Source organism: Periplaneta americana, chromosome 2 (genome assembly GCF_040183065.1).
Source record: "Periplaneta americana isolate PAMFEO1 chromosome 2, P.americana_PAMFEO1_priV1, whole genome shotgun sequence".
Lineage (NCBI taxonomy): Eukaryota > Metazoa > Arthropoda > Insecta > Blattodea > Blattidae > Periplaneta > Periplaneta americana.
The window spans coordinates 6644170-6662200 of record NC_091118.1 but is presented as its reverse complement, the minus strand read 5'-3'; the positions used below and the strand labels follow the sequence as shown (position 1 = coordinate 6662200).

Here is an 18031-nt window from a genome sequence, read left to right as displayed (position 1 = left end):
CAATGTGATGATTTGATGATATTGATAAATTATACTTTCCCTCCAACCAGGACGGTAATAGCAATAGAATATTATTTTTCCGGCAGATTTTCCCACCAGTTTAGCCAAATGTTATCTGTTGGTGTATCAGATTCGCCAGAACCAGACTGCGTTGGCGACATTGGTCGTGACGTGCTACTGCTTCATGGTCACCATCTTATATTTTTTTTCTGTGGTTTCGTACCTTTACGTCGGGGACGAAAATTGTGTGTAAAATGTGTGAAAAGTTATGCGAAGAGTACCATATATAACGTGTGAAACTTTAAACTAGAATCAATGGCCGCAGTCGAATCAGAAGTTTGCATTCATATTATTGTTATTCATTTATTTTGTTGCTACCACTGCAATCGATATATTAATCAGTCGACCGAGAAAGAAGGAACAAAATATGATTGTTTACAAGTGATGAGTACATATATTATATGAGTTTTAGGTGTTTTATGCTGTTTCCGTGTTTAAACTACATTATTTTTGGACGATTGTGTGTGTATGTGCGCGTACAAGATATGTAATAACTCGTGTGAACGATACAACGTAATTGTGTGCAGAAACAAAATATGTATGGATTACCGCACAAAATAGGTTAAGCAACTCAACCAATGTCCATTAGATCTAATTGAAGTTGGTGTATTTAGTTCTGTAAGTTCAGGTGTGAGTGCCGGTTCAATATTGTGGCAGTATTTTTAGGAACACAGAATTTCGCAAAATAAAGAGATTGAACACAGTGCAGAGGTCAAAATGAGATACATTTCTTGTGTGACAACCAGAATCCCACTCCACCAGTCGCAAATGTGTCTTTCGTAAATACGTGAAACCAAAGCAAAGGCTACAAATAAGCCTGTTAATTTCCAAAAATAGGTGATAAAATATCTTGCGTGGAGACTTACTACCAATGAATGAAAAGTAAAAAGATGGAACTGCCCCTCCTTTGGTTAAGAGATTAAATATACCGAAAACAAGCCTGGTTTAGATTGCAGACTTTCGCCGATTGTAATATTGTTCGTACTTTGCGTTTGCAATATCAGTTTATTATTTCCTTTTTGTAATCGGAAGATTTTTCGCGTTGTACTAAGCACCATTTCTTTGTATTCCGTGTCCTTTACTGTGTAATATTGTACGAATGGTTTGCCAGGGTTGCAATACCATAATTGTTGAATTTGTTGAGAGGTACAAGAACAATAATAATGAATTGGTGACATTTTTACACCGACACGGCGTAGTAAAGAAAATGAAGGCATGTGTGTGTTGTGGGCGTGAAGTGAATATAACTGTGGATGGTCATGGTCGGTGCTTTCATCGTTGCACGAGGAGAGATTGCAGAAAAAAAGGATTCGGCAAGAAAAAACACTTTCTTCGGCAGTTCCAGTCTGCCAATCAATTACAGGATGAATATACTTAGGAAAGTGAATGCTAGATGAAGAAGATATCTGAAGATGGACAAACTGTGTTGAGAAGCGGAAGTTAATGTGTATGAAGTGTCAGAAAAGTTTGAGTGCGAAAAGAAGTGAAGAGCAGAAAATGAAATCAAAGAAGCAGGAACATTTCAAGGTTTGAAAATAATTGGAAACAAGATTATGTTATGTGTGTCATTGAAACTTTGATATTCTCTCATACCACACACGGGACTTGCTTTGCATTATTTCATAATCAAATGGAGGGAGAGATTAAGTAACTTTACAAATATACATGCGTCATACATTAAGTATATCACGTTTCATACGTAGATTTCCATGATTCCACTCAAGGAACTTTTCAATAACATTGTCCATCCTAACTATATCCAGCAGAGAACTCTTGGGAAGTTATCACTGCTGCCAGTATCTGAAAGATAAATACGCGAATTTTCGTAAGATGGAAGATCAGTGACACAATAGGTTTGGTTTGTTCAGAATTTTGGTATGCCTTGCACCTCTGATCACGTATATAACGCGTTGTAGCCTGTAGTGATCAGGGCTTGCACAAACGATTTTTGGTAGATCGATTTATCCCGGACCATAGTAAAGACAGGAGTGCTGTCGTCAGCATAATGTAATGACGTGCTGATATCACAGAATTGCATCTTCATTGTGTGAGTCGACCTGGTTGGCGAGTTGGTATAGTGCTGGCCTTCTATGCCCAAGGTTGCGGGTTCGATCCCGGGCCAGGTCGATGGCATTTAAGTGTGTTTAAATGCGACAGGCTCATGTCAGTAGATTTACTGCATGTAAAAGAACTCCTGCGGGACAAAATTCCGGCACATGAAGCTGATAAACCTCTGCAGTTGCGAGCGTCGTTAAATAAACCATAACATCATTGTGTGTGTAGATGTAGGCGAAAATTCTCTGTCTGGTATATAAAAGAGAGGAAGGTATTTGGGTCAGGTTGGGTGGGTTAATAGCTTTCGCAGTGATCACGTCGTGTTTCTGGAGTGGTGTGTTACAATTTTGAGGTTGTTCTGAGTACCTACGTTTCATCTCCCGTGTGTGGTGTGAGAGGTTATTGAAGTTTCACCTTTCTATCAAATTTAGCTCTCTTTCTCTCAAATCTGTTTTTCCTCCATTATGTACCATATCCCTAAAAACTGCTAGTCCAAGGTAACTCAACGTTTATTTTTTCAAATTGTAAAATTGTGCACAGAAAAGAAACTGGTAGGCCTGATTATGTAATAAACAACGGCCAGGCCATTTTCCTTCACTCCTCCCAGGGCACATACATTACCAAATATATACATAAAGGGGACTGTTGTACCTTGAATCACTTTTCACATTTTATTTATTTATTTATTTTTTTTTTAAGTTTTGGAAATGAAATTTTTAAATGAACAAATGCTTGAAATAATTATTGAAGATTCCTTTACGACTTCATACAGTTATTTTCCTCTTTTACAGATCTATTAAGGATGAAAAAAATAAAAAAATAAAATGAAGGGATATGTAAATTGTTCCATTGCGCAACAGGTTCGTGTACCTTGAAACATTGGAACATAAGGAATATAGGTGGAAATATAGCTGGAAAAACTGACAATCATTAAATAAATGTATTTGCCACATTTGCAGGCTTCTCTGATTGAGATTTTATTTCCTGGAAGAGCCATCACTGCTTGAACAGCTTTCTTCAAGGCATCCGGATCGATTGGGGGCCTCTTAACTCCGGACTTACTTCGTGACATGATCTTAAAATAAAAGAAAAACAACCGATAGCATCATGTACTTTGGAACATGTTCCTTGGTACAAGATGTTTTGTGATCCAAGGTACAAGAGGATGCATGTTTAAACTAGAGATGAGAATAAATTTAGCCCTAATCATGGAAATTAACATAATTATGTATTTACTCACAAGATAATAGGGAACACACTGTACTTGATTGATATTTACAAATACGATTTAGTTTCGTGTTAGAAAACATATAACAATGAACTAAATATTTACTTTTGGTACCAAAAAATTGTTTCGTCGACAGAACTCACACTTTGTAATAAATCAAACTGGAACTATGACCAGAGCTACCTAGAGGCTTTCTCTACAATCTATTTCAGTTTGAGTTGGCTAGGTAACAAAAAAAATCAGAAACAAGCAAATGTTTCAAGGTACACAATGCTCAAGGTACAAAAATTTTCAAGATTTCCTTATGATTGAAATATTGTCAACCTCTTTACAATCTTATCGGAAAGTATGTTTCCTGGACCTCTATTACAGGAAGATGGCCTGGCCAATGCTTTCTATGTAATTATCAAGAAACTAACTACGACTTTTAGCTACATAAATTTCATTTCATGTAAGACTTAGCCCCTCCATTTCAGTGTTATTAAGAGCTTAACACTTATCATTGGTCTTTTTCATGTAATTAATTTTACAGTATATAAATCCCTAATCTGTGATATTTTCTAACGAGAAAGATACAAAAACCTTCCTTAAGGGCACACTTGGGTGAAATTTGAATTTTATAAACCTTTTGAGCTAACTTAGATCTTTGAAAATTTGTCCACATAGCAATCTTATTTTAAATAGCCTCTGTAGGTACAGAATTATGTGAGTTATTGAAATTTTTATAAATTTAAATTAGGCTATATTTCGAAAAATCACTACTACTCGTACAAATTTCAAAACATTTGCCAAAAATTTTCTCTATATATTTTTCAAACTTACTAAACATAACTTGATAATTAGGCCCTACTTTCTCAGATTATTCTTCAAAGAAGAAAACGCTATTTTATGTAGGCCTAGTCGAATGTGAAAATAGGTAAAAATTGTGATGTTTAGCAGAAAGAAATATTTCCCCCCCAAAATGTTGAGGTTTAAGGAAAATACTGATATAAGTTAGCTGGTTTTATTAAACACACCTTTAAGAAAACCTACAAAAAATCATGCACATGGTACAAAATTTGTAGGAGTAGCATTTTTTAGTGAAACAGTATGTAAGTTTAGTCAACTGTCCGAAGACAGGTCTGGACCTCAGAAGTGATACCACTAGGCACCACTTATGAGGCAACTAAGCCAGAAGATAATGGAGTAGGAGATTATCTGCTTTCCCCCCTCCATTGCATACATCGCCGACTAGCTACATATTACACTAGTCAGACTTCAGATGCATACAAACAATTGTTCTTCCTCTGACACATATCGTCAAGTGAGATGTACTGTTTAATAACAGATACTGTATATACATATCAGCCAGAACCTCAATCAGAAGTAAGTTATAGTATGTAAGGAAAATGGAAATAGAGAACATTGAGCTTAAAAGTTTAAAGAGACATCCAAAGCTTGCATTCTTTTAATTGAATGTCGGCCGGAATACAGCTGATTGATTTGTGAAACGTTTCTCAGAACCATGTAGGTCTACAACATTTTTTAGTTACAAAATAAAGCCAATTTTTTTCGACAAAATTTCACCTAAGTATATCCTTAATTTTGCTTAAGCATTATTACTTTCATATGAAGTAAAGGGACAAAGTATTGTGATGTTGAAGAAAATCTTTTTTCTTCTTCTTCTTCTTCTTCTTCTTCTTCTTCTATTATTATTATTATTATTATTATTATTATTATTATTAGTTTTCTACAATACAGTAGTTATCCTTCACGCAAAGAAATTTTGCTCCCCCACAAATTTCCGTTCTCAGCGTCTTCTTCAGTAAGATCTCTTCTAGTCATACTCCTTCTGATGTCATCCATCCAGTGTTCTCTTGGTTTTCCTCTTCTTCTCCTTCCCTGTGCAGTCCACTCCATCATCATCATCATCATCATCATCATCATCATCGGTATTCTTCCATTTTTCTTCCTGTTCATGTGTCAAAACGATTTTAATCTTCTTACTTGATTTACTTCAATTTCGTTCTTTTCTACATCCATAATGTCTCCAATTCCTGATTTTTTATTTTTCCCCTTCTTGATTTTCTCGCTGCTCTCCGCCAGAAGTCCAGTTCAGTAGCCAATAATTTGTTTTCGTGTATTCTGTCTAATGTCCAACATTCTGCCCCGTATAACATAACATAAAACATTGATTTCCTGATTTCCACTGAACATAATTTTGTTTTCAGCGTCTTTGAAAAGATTGAGTGGCTCTGTTAGCATGATGTCTGTCTGCATGTATCTGCTGAACTATGAACAGAATTGCAACATGATACTTTGTGCATTTAGTGAAGGCGTGTCCAGGCGTGTGTGTGGCGGAGCGCATCGCAGACTACTGTGAGGCTGTGCTGGCCGTGACAGAGCTGTGCAAGCCGGGTCTGCGCTGCTGTGTGTCCAGGGACGCATACGGCGATGGGGAGCTGCCCCCCAATGTCGTGATCAAGGACCGCAATGCTAGTCGACCAGGGCAGGCCTCAGACAGGCTCATGTCAGTAGATTTACTGGCATGTAAAAGAAGTATTATTATTATTATTATTATTATTATTATTATAATATCTTCCTCTGTATATCAGCAATTTAACACAAACTCGCTGGGTTGTACCCGAATAAGCATTCTCTTACATTCCAAGGCAGATAACAACCCCCTTCCTTTTTTCTCATCATTTGTAAGTACAGCAGTGAGCGACACAATAGCCACAATGGGTGCTGATCATCTACTGTGAAGCAAACTATGGAAATGTGATTGGTCAATGAAAAACACCAACTTAAAGACAGAATGTCTTCATTTTGTGTACCCTTGTGAAATGTGTGGAAGTTTCTTTTAATCCAAGAAATTTGCATTAAATAAATGTTCCATAATAATGAGAGCAACAGGCGATGTGTACATATTTTAGAGCCAAAATCATTATTACAATCTACAAAAAATTACAATTAAATCCACTTTCATAATAAAATTTCAAATAATATTTCAATAATAAATATAAATGTAATCCATCTCCACCAAAACATTTTATATTAGTGACATTCTTTAACAAATAGAAAAGCCTATTTTTTATTTTATTGAGCCTAAATAAAGGAGTTTAAGAGCCTATTTTAGGCGCCTAAAATGCGACTTTTTAGGGCCTAAAATTCCGCTCTCTAATTATAAGTACATAGTGTTTGTCACAGAGTTGAGATTGAATTAAAGTACTCACCACAATTTTGGATTTAAAGCTTTTGAAGGATACAGTTTCTGTTTTACACAGCTTGAAACCATCTTGAATATATAGAAAGAATCAGACTTTCCTCCTACTGACACTAGCACTGTCTAACACATTATTTTTTAACTATTTTTACTACTAACAAAGTTGAGGCAGACTCGGGGACAGTTTTAAAACATGTAGAACATGAACAATTCCAGTTATTTATTAAACTTTTTCTATAGGATAAGAATCTTTATCCTGGCTGCAACTTAGTAGCCTAGAACATTTCATTCACTCTCTCTTCTGTTTCGAGTTCTCCACACTTCTACTCCAAATTATCTTCGTTCCCGGTTTAACTACTTATCCTCCAATCACAATTTAAACACAAGGTCACAGGAGAGCCAAATCCTAGCAATTCCTGCCCATAGAACATCCCACTGTTCATCCTCTTTTACTGTCTCAGTCCCCCGTGAATGGAATTCTCTACCTCAGAAGATTAGGGGCTGCCAAACAATAACCACTTTCAAGAAAAGGCTAAACTATTTCTTACGGGCGCAGTCAAATTGAAGTTACAATTGAGGGGCTTAGAACAAAAAGCAGGTAAGTGACGGAAACCTAGTTTTGAGGAAATTACAGTTAAAGTTCTACATGCAATGGAATATTATACACTAGCTTGGTGAAATGATGCCCATATAGCAGCACTGCACAGCGTGATCACTTACCTGATTTATCCCAAAGAAACATCCTTTTGGGCTATCACAACACGCACTGACCTCATTTTTTTAATAATGTCACTTGCCTGCTTTTTGTTCTAAGCCCCTCAATTGTGATCGAGTTTAATAATTTAATTTAATTTGTGTATGACTATTATTATTATTATTATTATTATTATTATTATTATTATTATTATTATTATTATTACATAATTATTTTATTGGTGTTGTGAAGATGAAAAGAATTGTCATTGTATTGTATTAATTAAGTTATATTCACAGCATGGTAGTAATTTTCTATCATACTGGTTGAGTGGAAGAGAAGGCCGAATGGCCTTAACTCTGCCAGTTAAAATAACCATTATTATTATTACTATTATTATTATTATTATCATAAGAATAAATATTAAAGAGTACAATAAAAAACTTAAGAAGATGACATTTTATATGATAAGTATCTGAAGCACAGAGGAGGCCTTGATAAGTGTTTGATCTGTTGCCATAGCAGCCGTGGGCAGTGGCTCAGCAGTGCAGACACCAGCAACTGCCACGTCAAGGCCCCCGGCCACGTCTCCACGGCCACTGCGGCCCTGCAGAGGGGAGTGCGTCAGCGGTCTGTTTGCACTCTTCTGTGACGATGTGGATTCAGAGGCTCACTGTCCTGATGAAGGGAGCTGCTGTGTCACCGGATCACCCGCACCGCCTGCACGGGACCCCAAGCCTACTACACAGTTTGGTGGAGGCCCCCCCACCACCACGACCACCACCACTACCACCACCACCAGGTATGCTTCGTGTTGAAGCCTTGATTGAGAGATGTCTGGGCAAGCTCTTCCCTATCTCATAAAATTGTTGCTTTGTGAACAGTCAGTCAGTATTTCGATTAAGATTGTTTGTATTTCTAAAACCGTCTGGTGAGAATGCACTGGCCTTTTGCAGAAAAAATTTAAACAAATAATGTGGCTTTCTTTTAGTTTATTGGCTGGTACTGTTCATGACACCGTCTGAATTGTGTGATATTTTTAATGGCCCTCTTCTCTGAATTGTGCGATACAGTTGACTGTCTTCTTCTATGACTTTTTTATCACTTATCAGGGTTGCTGAAAATTTGTTTTGCCATGAGGGTTTGGAAATCAGTTCTGCAGCAACACAAAATTATCTTAATAACTTGTACATACAGGGATTGACGAGGATTTACCGCTACTTATGGAGCATATTTCCGAAGACATTCTGAGCAAAAACTGTCATATAAACATTTGTCCTAATCTCAATATTTTCAGAGTTACACTAATTCGAAGTTGTTAGTAAAATACCTTTTTTCTTTAGTTTTAATGGTAAAAGAACATCACAATAGAGAATGAACTATTCAGGAGTATCATTTCTTTAATTTCCTAGCTAAAAATATGTTGTGAATTGCTTTGTACAGATTTTATTTTTCAATTTTTAACTAAAAGTCACATCATTCTTAAGCAAACATAAAATTTGTTACAATCATACGACTTTAGGAACTTGATTCTTTACAGTTTAATTAAGCATCCTAATGTACAATCTTAATTAACTCATCAGTGTGGTTTTAGGCGTAATAGATCAACTATTGACCAGATATTTTGTATTCGACAGATGATGGAGAAAAAATGGGAGTATAAGGGTACAGTGCATCAGTTATTCATAGATTTCAAAAAGGCATATGACTCGGTTAAGAGAGAAGTTTTATATGATACTCTTATTGAATTTGGTATTCCCAAGAAACTAGTTCAATTAATTAAAATGTGTCTCAGTGAAACGTACAGCAGAGTTCGTATAGGTCAGTTTCTGTCAGATGCGTTTCCAATTCACTGTGGGCTAAAGCAAGGAGATGCACTATCACCTTTACTTTTTAACTTTGCTCTAGAATATGCCATTAGGAAAGTCCAGGATAACAGAGAGGGTTTGGAATTGAACAGGTTACATCAGCTGCTTGTCTATGCGGATGACGTGAATATGTTAGGAGAAAATCCACAAACGATTAGGAAAAACACGGGAATTTTACTGGAAGCAAGTAAAGAGATAGGTTTGGAAGTAAATCCCGAAAAGACAAAGTATATGATGATGTCTCGTGACCAGAATATTGTACGAAATGGAAATATAAAAATTGGAAATTTATGTTTTGAAGAGGTGGAGAAGTTCAAATATCTGGGAGCAACAGTAACAAATATAAATGATACTCAGGAGGAAATTAAACACAGAATAAATATGGGAAATGCCTGTTATTATCCGGTTGAGAAACTTTTATCATCCAGTCTGCTGTCGAAAAATCTGAAAGTTAGAATTTATAAAACAGTTATATTACCGGTAGTTCTGTACGATTGTGAAACTTAGACTCTCACTTTGAGAGGAACAGAGACTACGGGTGTTTGAGAATAAGATTCTTAGGAAAATATTTGGGGCTAAAAGGGATGAAGTTACAGGAGAATGGAGAAAGTTACACAACACAGAACTGCACGCGTTGTATTTTTCACCTGACATATTTAGGAACATTAAATCCAGACGTTTGAGATGGGCAGGGCATGTAGCACGTATGGGCGAATCCAGAAATGCATATAGAGTGTTAGTTGGGAGGCCGGAGAGAAAAAGACCTTTAGGGAGGCCGAGACGTAGATGGGAGGATAATATTAGAATGGATTTGAGGGAGGTGGGATATGAAGATAGAGAATGGATTAATTTTGCTCAGGATAGGGACCGATGGCGGGCTTATGTGAGGGCAGCAATGAACCTCCGGGTTCATTAAAAGCCAGTAAGTAATGTACAATCTTAAAGAATTTACAAGAGTGGCGTGATTTGTAACAGTTGTTGTGATTAGTGCATAAGCAAATGTAATTTTGTAGATAAAAATCGGAAAAAAAAAAAATTCTGTACGAAACAACTATGGAATTCACAACGCATTTTTAGCTTGAGAATACTAGTTAATTAAATAAATGATACTCCTTAATGGTTCATTCTTTATTTGTAATATTCTTTTACCCTTAAAATTCTCCTTAATGGTTCATTCTTTATTTGTAATATTCTTTTACCCTTAAAATTAAAGAATAATGGTATTTTACAAACAACTTCAAATTAATGTAACTCTGAAAATATCCTCGTGAATCACCCTGTATATCAACTAACTCCCTCTGAATTGGCGGCCGGGTAGCTCAGTTGGTAGAGCAGCTGGCTACGGACTGGAAGGTCCAGAGTTCGATTCCAGGTGGCGACAGGATTTTTTCTCGTTGTCAAACTTTCAGAACGGCCCTGAGGTTCACTCAGCCTCCTATAAAATTGAGTACAGGGTCTTTCTCGGGGGTAAAAGGCGGTCAGAGCGTGGTGCCGACCACACCACCTCATCTAGTGCCGAGGTCATGGAAAGCATGGGGCTCTACCTCCATGCCCCCCAAGTGCCTTCATGGCATGTTACGGGGATACCTTTTTTTACCTAGTCTAAATTGTGTGATGGAATTCATGATCCTCTCTGGATTTTGTGCACATCAGCAGTCCTCTTTTGTTTGCTGTTTCAGTCGTCCCACCACCACCACTTCCCAGGTGCCTCTGCCTCGGTGTCCTGGCTTCTGCCTCATCAACATCATGGCCGCGTTCTGCGAGTGTCCCTCTGTGCTGATCGCCCACACTTCGAACTGCCAGCGTGGCTCGGTGTGCTATGACAACACCCGGGGACACCACACCACCAGTGCCACCCCCTCGCGTCCCCGGCCCAGGCCGCCTGTTACCACCAGTACCACGACGACCACTCCAGCTCCTGCTGACGACCGACCTGAGTGCACAGGATCCTGCATCGTGTCGTATCTGTCCTTCACCTGCTTCAGTAAGACACTGCATTGTGCATGTGGGTGCAGGGGAAATCCTGTGGCAAACAGGAAGAGTTGGCTCGTTGCTAATGCTCCATTTTGCTTCTGGCCTCACAGTAATGCCTATCTAGGTGTGATTACTAGAAACACGTGATAATTTTTTCACGAATTTCTGCTAATCGAGTCAGGATTAAAATGTTTATAGCTATGAACTAGACTCATTCTGTGGTCACATTTAAGATCCTGATTTGTCGCGAATTTTGCTCGTTTTTTTCCAATTTTTTGCATTAAACGTGAATTTATTTATTTCATTTTATTGGGTTATTTTACGACGATGTATCAACATCTCCGATTATTTAGCATCTGAAAGAAATGAAGGTGATAATGCCGGTGAAATGAGTCCGGGGTCCAGCACCGAAAGCTACCCAGCATTTGCTCGTATTGGGTTGAGAGAAAACCCTGGAAAAAACCTCAACCAGGTGTAACTTGCCCCAACCAGGATTCGAACCCGGGCCACCTGGTTTCGTGGACACACGAATTTATTTTACAAATATTACTGAATGGTACATTACACACGGTTGCCATGTTTTGGCGCTTTACATGACGAAGTATCATTTGGAATTACTTTTTCATGCTCTCAGTAAAAATGAAATCTGTTTTCGTCGAACACCCACAATTTTTATGTAGTTCCTTATGTGCGCCATATTTAAATTTCGCGCGTAATCTTATACTGCAATAGATATAATAAATCATAAAGTGATTGAACACTATAGATTATGCTATCATAGCAGTTTACCAGACGTCAGTTGTCATAAGAACATCGTTTCCTAGCAACCAGTCGACCTGGTTGGCGAGTTTGTATAGAGCTGACCTTCTATGCCCAAGGTTGCGGGTTCGATCCCGAGCCAGTGTGCTTAAATGCGACAGGCTCATGTCAGTAGATTTACTGGCATGTAAAAGAACTCTTACAGGACAAAATTCCGGCACATCTGCCGACGCTGATATAACCTCTGCAGTTGCGAGCATTGTTAAATAAAACATAACCTAGCTACCATATTCACAGCTGACATTTTGCTATGCAAAAATAGGTATTAAGGTGTATTTACATTCAAACATGTAGCCCAGTTTCACTGAACTTCGTTAAAATAACGCTAATAGCATGTTAAATAACATGTTGTTTAAAATAAAAAAAAAATCTTGTTAGTGTAATAGTGTTTCACAAACCATTTGAAATATTTTGGTTAGGTAATGTGATGTTAAGAGCAATGTAACAGGAATCAAAGAGGCAGTGATTGTGTGAAAGTATTCTGAATGTGCCTATAGTTGTGGAGTAGTCATTTGTTTTACCGGAAAATTGTATTTTTACATTATGGAAGTTACAGAGTCAAATATAATTACTGTATAATGGAAATCGAGAAAAAGAAATGTGTAAGGAGCACCTCATCTGAGAAACATAATTATTTTAACACATCTAGCAACTAATTGTAAGAATATAATTGAAGACAAACGTAGTGATGGAACTTCCATAAGGGAAAAGGAACAAGCATGGGCTTCGTTAACCCAGGATTTCAGTCGCCATTTGGATGTGAAAACACGAACTATGAAACAAATCATTGTTATTAAAGTATTAAGAGAAATGGTAAGAAGGATCATGCACAAGATACAGTGGAACATCTGAAATCTAAGGGTGGTACTTTCAATTATTCGGGATCTAGTAGAACCATTAGAAAATGAAGATGATTGTAATGCTGAATACAATGTTAAGCGTTAACACTATTTTCGTATCTTAGATACCTAACATATTTTCACACATAATTAGTCATAATTATATGTAAATTGTTACCGTAACAGGCCACTTGGCCTAATACTTGTTAGGAAGATGATGATGATGATGATATATGTAAATTGTTAAATCAGTAAAGAAATATCGTTTTGAAAATGTGCAATTATATCTGAGTATTAATAATTAGATTTATTGATACTAGTTCACAAAAGTACAAACTTAATAATTTAACAAAATGAATCTATATACAAAAAGTAGTTACACATAATAAATATACAACTTTCTAAACTACTTAATCTATCGCAAATCTCAGTAATTTAATTGTTCAAACTTGCACTTAAGTCTGGTTTTAGTGCATGTTTAAACCAATCGTGATAACCGTTAAAACTTTAGAACTTATTTATCTGCTCCTTTTGACAATTTTCTATCATAAACTTTTTTAAAATCAATTTTTCTTTTTTACCTTAGTCTTCTAAATCTGTTCTATAACTTCCATATTTATGTTTAGTGATAGGTTCACTTATGTAATGTTAACTAATTCTTCCATGTCATCACACCGCATCCAGGTTAGCAGTTGTTGACATATAGCCAGCACACCGCAATAGCTGAATCGGTATTTCTCAGTGAGTGCAGTAGGTCAGTCTAAATTCCTGCTACATGCTTGGCAGCAAGTTATTTGCTTATTTATACATACATCTTGTAGCATAAATGTGAACACACTTGACATATTAATTACGTAAATCAATATCAATTACAGTTACAACATTCTTTTCCATGCTCACATTTTCGTTTAATTCTATTCTACCTTTTATTAAATTTATTCAATGTGTAATCTTATTGACATTAAAAGTCTTGTATATACAAATTAATTTAATGTTGTCTTAAAAAAAATAATTTTACTTCTAAATACATCTTTCTTGTTCAGATTAATTTTTTTTTTTTTCTGATTATAGGAAAGTTAAGTTTTTGTTTTTGCCTACCTCTTAGTAAATAGTTTTGTTCAGTACTTCTATCATTATCTATATTTTATTGATCATAATTTTTTCTGCTAGTGTTTCTATATGGCCTTTTACCTCTAATTAAGTGATCGTCCTCAACTTCATCCTCCTCGGTAGAATCCGCTAACCTCATCAGTGTTGACGCTATGTCACTTCCTCTAGCGCGCCTCGAATTACTTAAGGACTATTGCACTATTTGTACACGATTTTCACTTTCACTGCACTTGTTGGATGAGCCACAGATGCTTCTCTTTGCAGCACTTTCACTCGATCGCCTCTCAGTCTGCGTTACCATCCCGCAAGCCGCCTCTTCTCTGGTTTCCGCAGTTTCTTCCATGCACGGTCTTCTTTCTTCACTCTTGTTTCTTCTTGAGGGAATATTAATAATTACATTAACGCTTGTGTTAATAAGCACACATCTAATATATATCATTTTAGTATTTATGAACATATCCCTAACTAATTAAAAATGCTGAAGTAGTGATTTGAGCTATTTTTTTTTTTTCATTGCAAATATATGTCGATATAATAATGCAGCTTGTAACATATGTTCTCTGGGAGCCATGATACACGCTGTAACAGAACGTTAAGAAGTTAACTATGGGAGTATGCTATGTTAATTTAAGAGTGGTTTTAACATGATGTTAGGAATAACAACAGTTGATGAAACATCTCTTCCATTAGGTTTACTGTTCATATTTAACAAAAGTTCGTAAAACTGGAATGGCAAGTGCTATCACATTCAAATCATTGCTTTGCAGGAAATGCGGAGATGACAGATCTGTTCCGCTGCCGCAAGTCTGGCACCCAGTGCTGTGCGCCAAAGAGCGTGATACGGGAGCAGCTGGAGCAGAAGCAAGGGGGCAGCAGCCAGCTGTCTAGGAACGACACGGTCCCTGCGCACTACCTGCCTCCTCCACCACACCCTGTGCCCACACACGTGCCAGGTATGTGCCCTTCCTCATTCCGTGCAGAAATGACCTGTATTAACAATAATATAAAGGAAATAAATATTTATTTACTGTTAATATTAATGTGCTAACAACAGTGGTAAATGAACAGTAGAGTAGCACAGGGTTTACAACAATATTAGTGACGACGAAATTTTTTGGACGGAATAAAGCAAAGAATTAAAAATAACGGGAAAATTGCAATCAAAGATGAGTGTGATTTAAAAGCCCTGTGAGCCAGAGCTTTAAAAATGGCAAACAGCAGTGGACAAGGGTATAAATGGAAATTAATCAATTAAATTAAATCTAGAAAGCAATTATAACAAAAAAAAAAAATTGATCTGGACATGCACTATGTAAAGTTGTATACCTTTGAAACTATTAATGCTACATGCATGATATTTGGAACACACAGTTCTTAGTCTATTCGGGTTATTATGCCATAAAAATGCGACATTATCACGAAAAAGAAAAATCTCACGAATCTCTGCTTGTTATGTCATTTTTTCATTACGATCCGAACTTTTTGAATCTGACAACACTGATTGTGTAACAACACGTATGTGGGAGGAAAAGCACAAAGTAGTCTGTGGTTTAAGAGCGCGAAGTTATCTGTTAGAAATCACATATTTGAAAGCACATTTAAGGCAAATAAATCATTACTTCTGTATGTTAAATTAAATTAATAATGAAGTGCTGACCTTTTTTAATAATGACAATTCGTAGAAACCTTAATACAATTATTATTTCGTGCTTGATTACAGTTATTACGAAGAAAGGTTGAGAGTCCGTGTGTCATGCTCAAATGGACATTTGTTTATATCTCGTCAAAACCATTTCATTTTTTAACGTTACATAAATGTAAAAGTTAGACACATCACATAACAATCAACCTCTTATATGGACAACATTTTGATTTATGTACAGATTCTATAAGAAAAACACGTGACACACGTAACACAATGACTGTGACACACAAACAAAGATCTTATATTTATGTGTCATTAAAGTTTATCCTCAAATCCAGTTACAATTTTTGTTGTTACTGGAAGTCTTTACACTTATACATAATTAGCAGTGGGATTTCAAAGATTTATTGTTGATTTAGATAATTTTTTTATGTGCGTGTGTGTGTTTTTTTTTTTTTTTTCTTCAGTGGAAGATTTACCCTTGGGTAGAAAACTATGAATGAATCAAAATTGCACTCAAGACTGTTTAAAGAACGTACTTTTAGGAGTAAAATGAATTGATCTTTAAAAATGTCTGAGATATATCGATTTTAGTGAATTACTGTATTCTTTTTTTTTTTTTTTTTTTTCAAAAACTAATCTCTAATTTAAGTTGTGTCAAAGACTGACAAATGAAATTCATAACATTTGTAAACTGCTTCCAATCATTCTATCTGCTACAAGAGCAATTCCAAAGCCACCTGCTACTCAACTGTCACAATTACCATGACAACAAATGTTCTACCTGAGATTGAGAAAGCAGTTCTACCACAGTCTAGTATATACAGTCACGAAGCTTGAGTTGTGAGGGTGCTAGGAACAATAGACTGTGCTGGTAATATTTCGCATTGTCTGTAATGAGGCGATAGTAGCGATCCTAGTGGTTAGCAACTATTTATGGATGCATATTTACTATGTATAGAGCTTCGTGACTGTATATACTAGACTGTGGTTATACTGCACACACAGCACATTACAAGGAAGTTCCTGGAGCCTGGTTGAGGATTTCAATAGAGAGTCGAGGAGGAGGTGGTGGTTGTTATTGATGACACTCGTGTTGCAGGCAGCTCCACAACGCCACGCCCACCGGTGTACAGCAAGTACGTGTGTGGGGCGAAGGGCACAGCACGCCAGGGCCGCGTGGTGGGTGGTGAGGATGGTGACCCCGCTGAGTGGTGCTGGCAGGTGGCGCTCATCAACTCACTGAACCAGTACTTCTGTGGTGGTGCACTCATTGGCACTCAGTGGGTCCTCACAGCTGCACACTGAGTAAGATTTTTCATTTGTTTTTTTTTTTTTTTTTTTTTATCATATTGGTCACCTCAAGACACATTCCGATTTGTAATTGCTGTTGAATGGTCTACATCAGTTCATTCTCTCACTAGATAGAGCATAGTGTCCACACCTGTGGAGTAACGGTCAGCGTGTCTGGCCACGAAACCAGGTGGCCCGGGTTCGAATCCTGGTCGGGGCAGGTTACCTGGTTGAGGTTTTTTCCGGGGTTTTCCCTCAACCCAATTTGAGCAAATGCTGGGTAACTTTCGGTGCTGGACTCCGGACTCATTTCACCGGCATTATCACCTTCATTTCATTCAGACGCTAAATAACTAGAGATGTTGATACAGCGTCGTAAAATAATCCAATAAAATAAATAGAGCATAGTGGTGAACAGTTTCTACACACAGAAACATGCTTTGGTGTGCGTAAGCGATTGAATTCCCTTCCCTTTGTTAAATTAAATAAGGAATAGCCTGATTGGACTGTTTGGTGTAATGAATTGAAGTTTAGTTGATATCAGACCATATTATTAGGGCTGAAGAAAAATATAGGTGTCAGGATAGTAAATAATTTCTATATACAGTAGAATCTGTTCAAGACGGATGTGACATGGTCCTAATTTTTTTTTCTGTTGTGGACAGGTTTCCGTATTATTCATTCGTATGCATGAAAAACAAAATGGCATGCCGGAAACTGCAAGAAGTGGAAAAAATTCCGTTTAACACTATTCACATTAAATCAGCCTTCTGTCGCTTATTCCGTCGGTGAATCATTTTGATTAAAATCTCATTTTCTGTATAAATGTTGTCGTAACTCACTCATTAGTCATTAAATACTATTAAAGTTTACTAATCTCACTGAGTTTAATACTAACACTATACTCTAATACTGTACTGCATATCACTGCACATTATTAATTAATTGGACTTGGAGCCATCTATTAGAAGCATTAAATTCTGGCTTATCTAATTTCTTTGCCAGTTCAATGGCTTGCTCTGCAGAATAGATCCAGAAATTGGCATGCTCTTTGAAAGGTCATGAAGAAACCATTTCCACAACAGTTCCTTTATTTCCTCATAACAGTTGCTTTCTGGTTCATTTTATTTCACCAATATTGGCCGCAAACCACTCACTCATTATGATCTTTATTTTTTTTTTTAAGTGCCACACCTGAGTTTTCCTCAACCGACCATCAACATTGTTTCACTTACACTTCG

At 36.8% G+C, this 18031-nt stretch overlaps 2 protein-coding genes across 2 annotated transcripts in view; one reads left to right on the top strand and one right to left on the bottom strand.

The window, feature by feature from the left end:
• LOC138712269 (reticulocyte-binding protein homolog 2a-like) overlaps positions 1-18031 on the bottom strand; it is a 288362-nt gene that overhangs the window by 54837 nt on the left and 215494 nt on the right. The gene's annotated exons all lie outside the window — the stretch shown is intronic.
• On the top strand, positions 252-16805 carry LOC138695224 (protein masquerade-like). Its single transcript, XM_069819684.1, has 6 exons — positions 252-1587; positions 5654-5852; positions 7768-8044; positions 10790-11094; positions 14620-14805; positions 16600-16805. The coding sequence occupies exons 2-6, from the start codon at positions 5816-5818 to the stop codon at positions 16803-16805; spliced, it is 1011 nt and encodes a 336-aa protein (XP_069675785.1). The 5' UTR covers positions 252-1587; positions 5654-5815.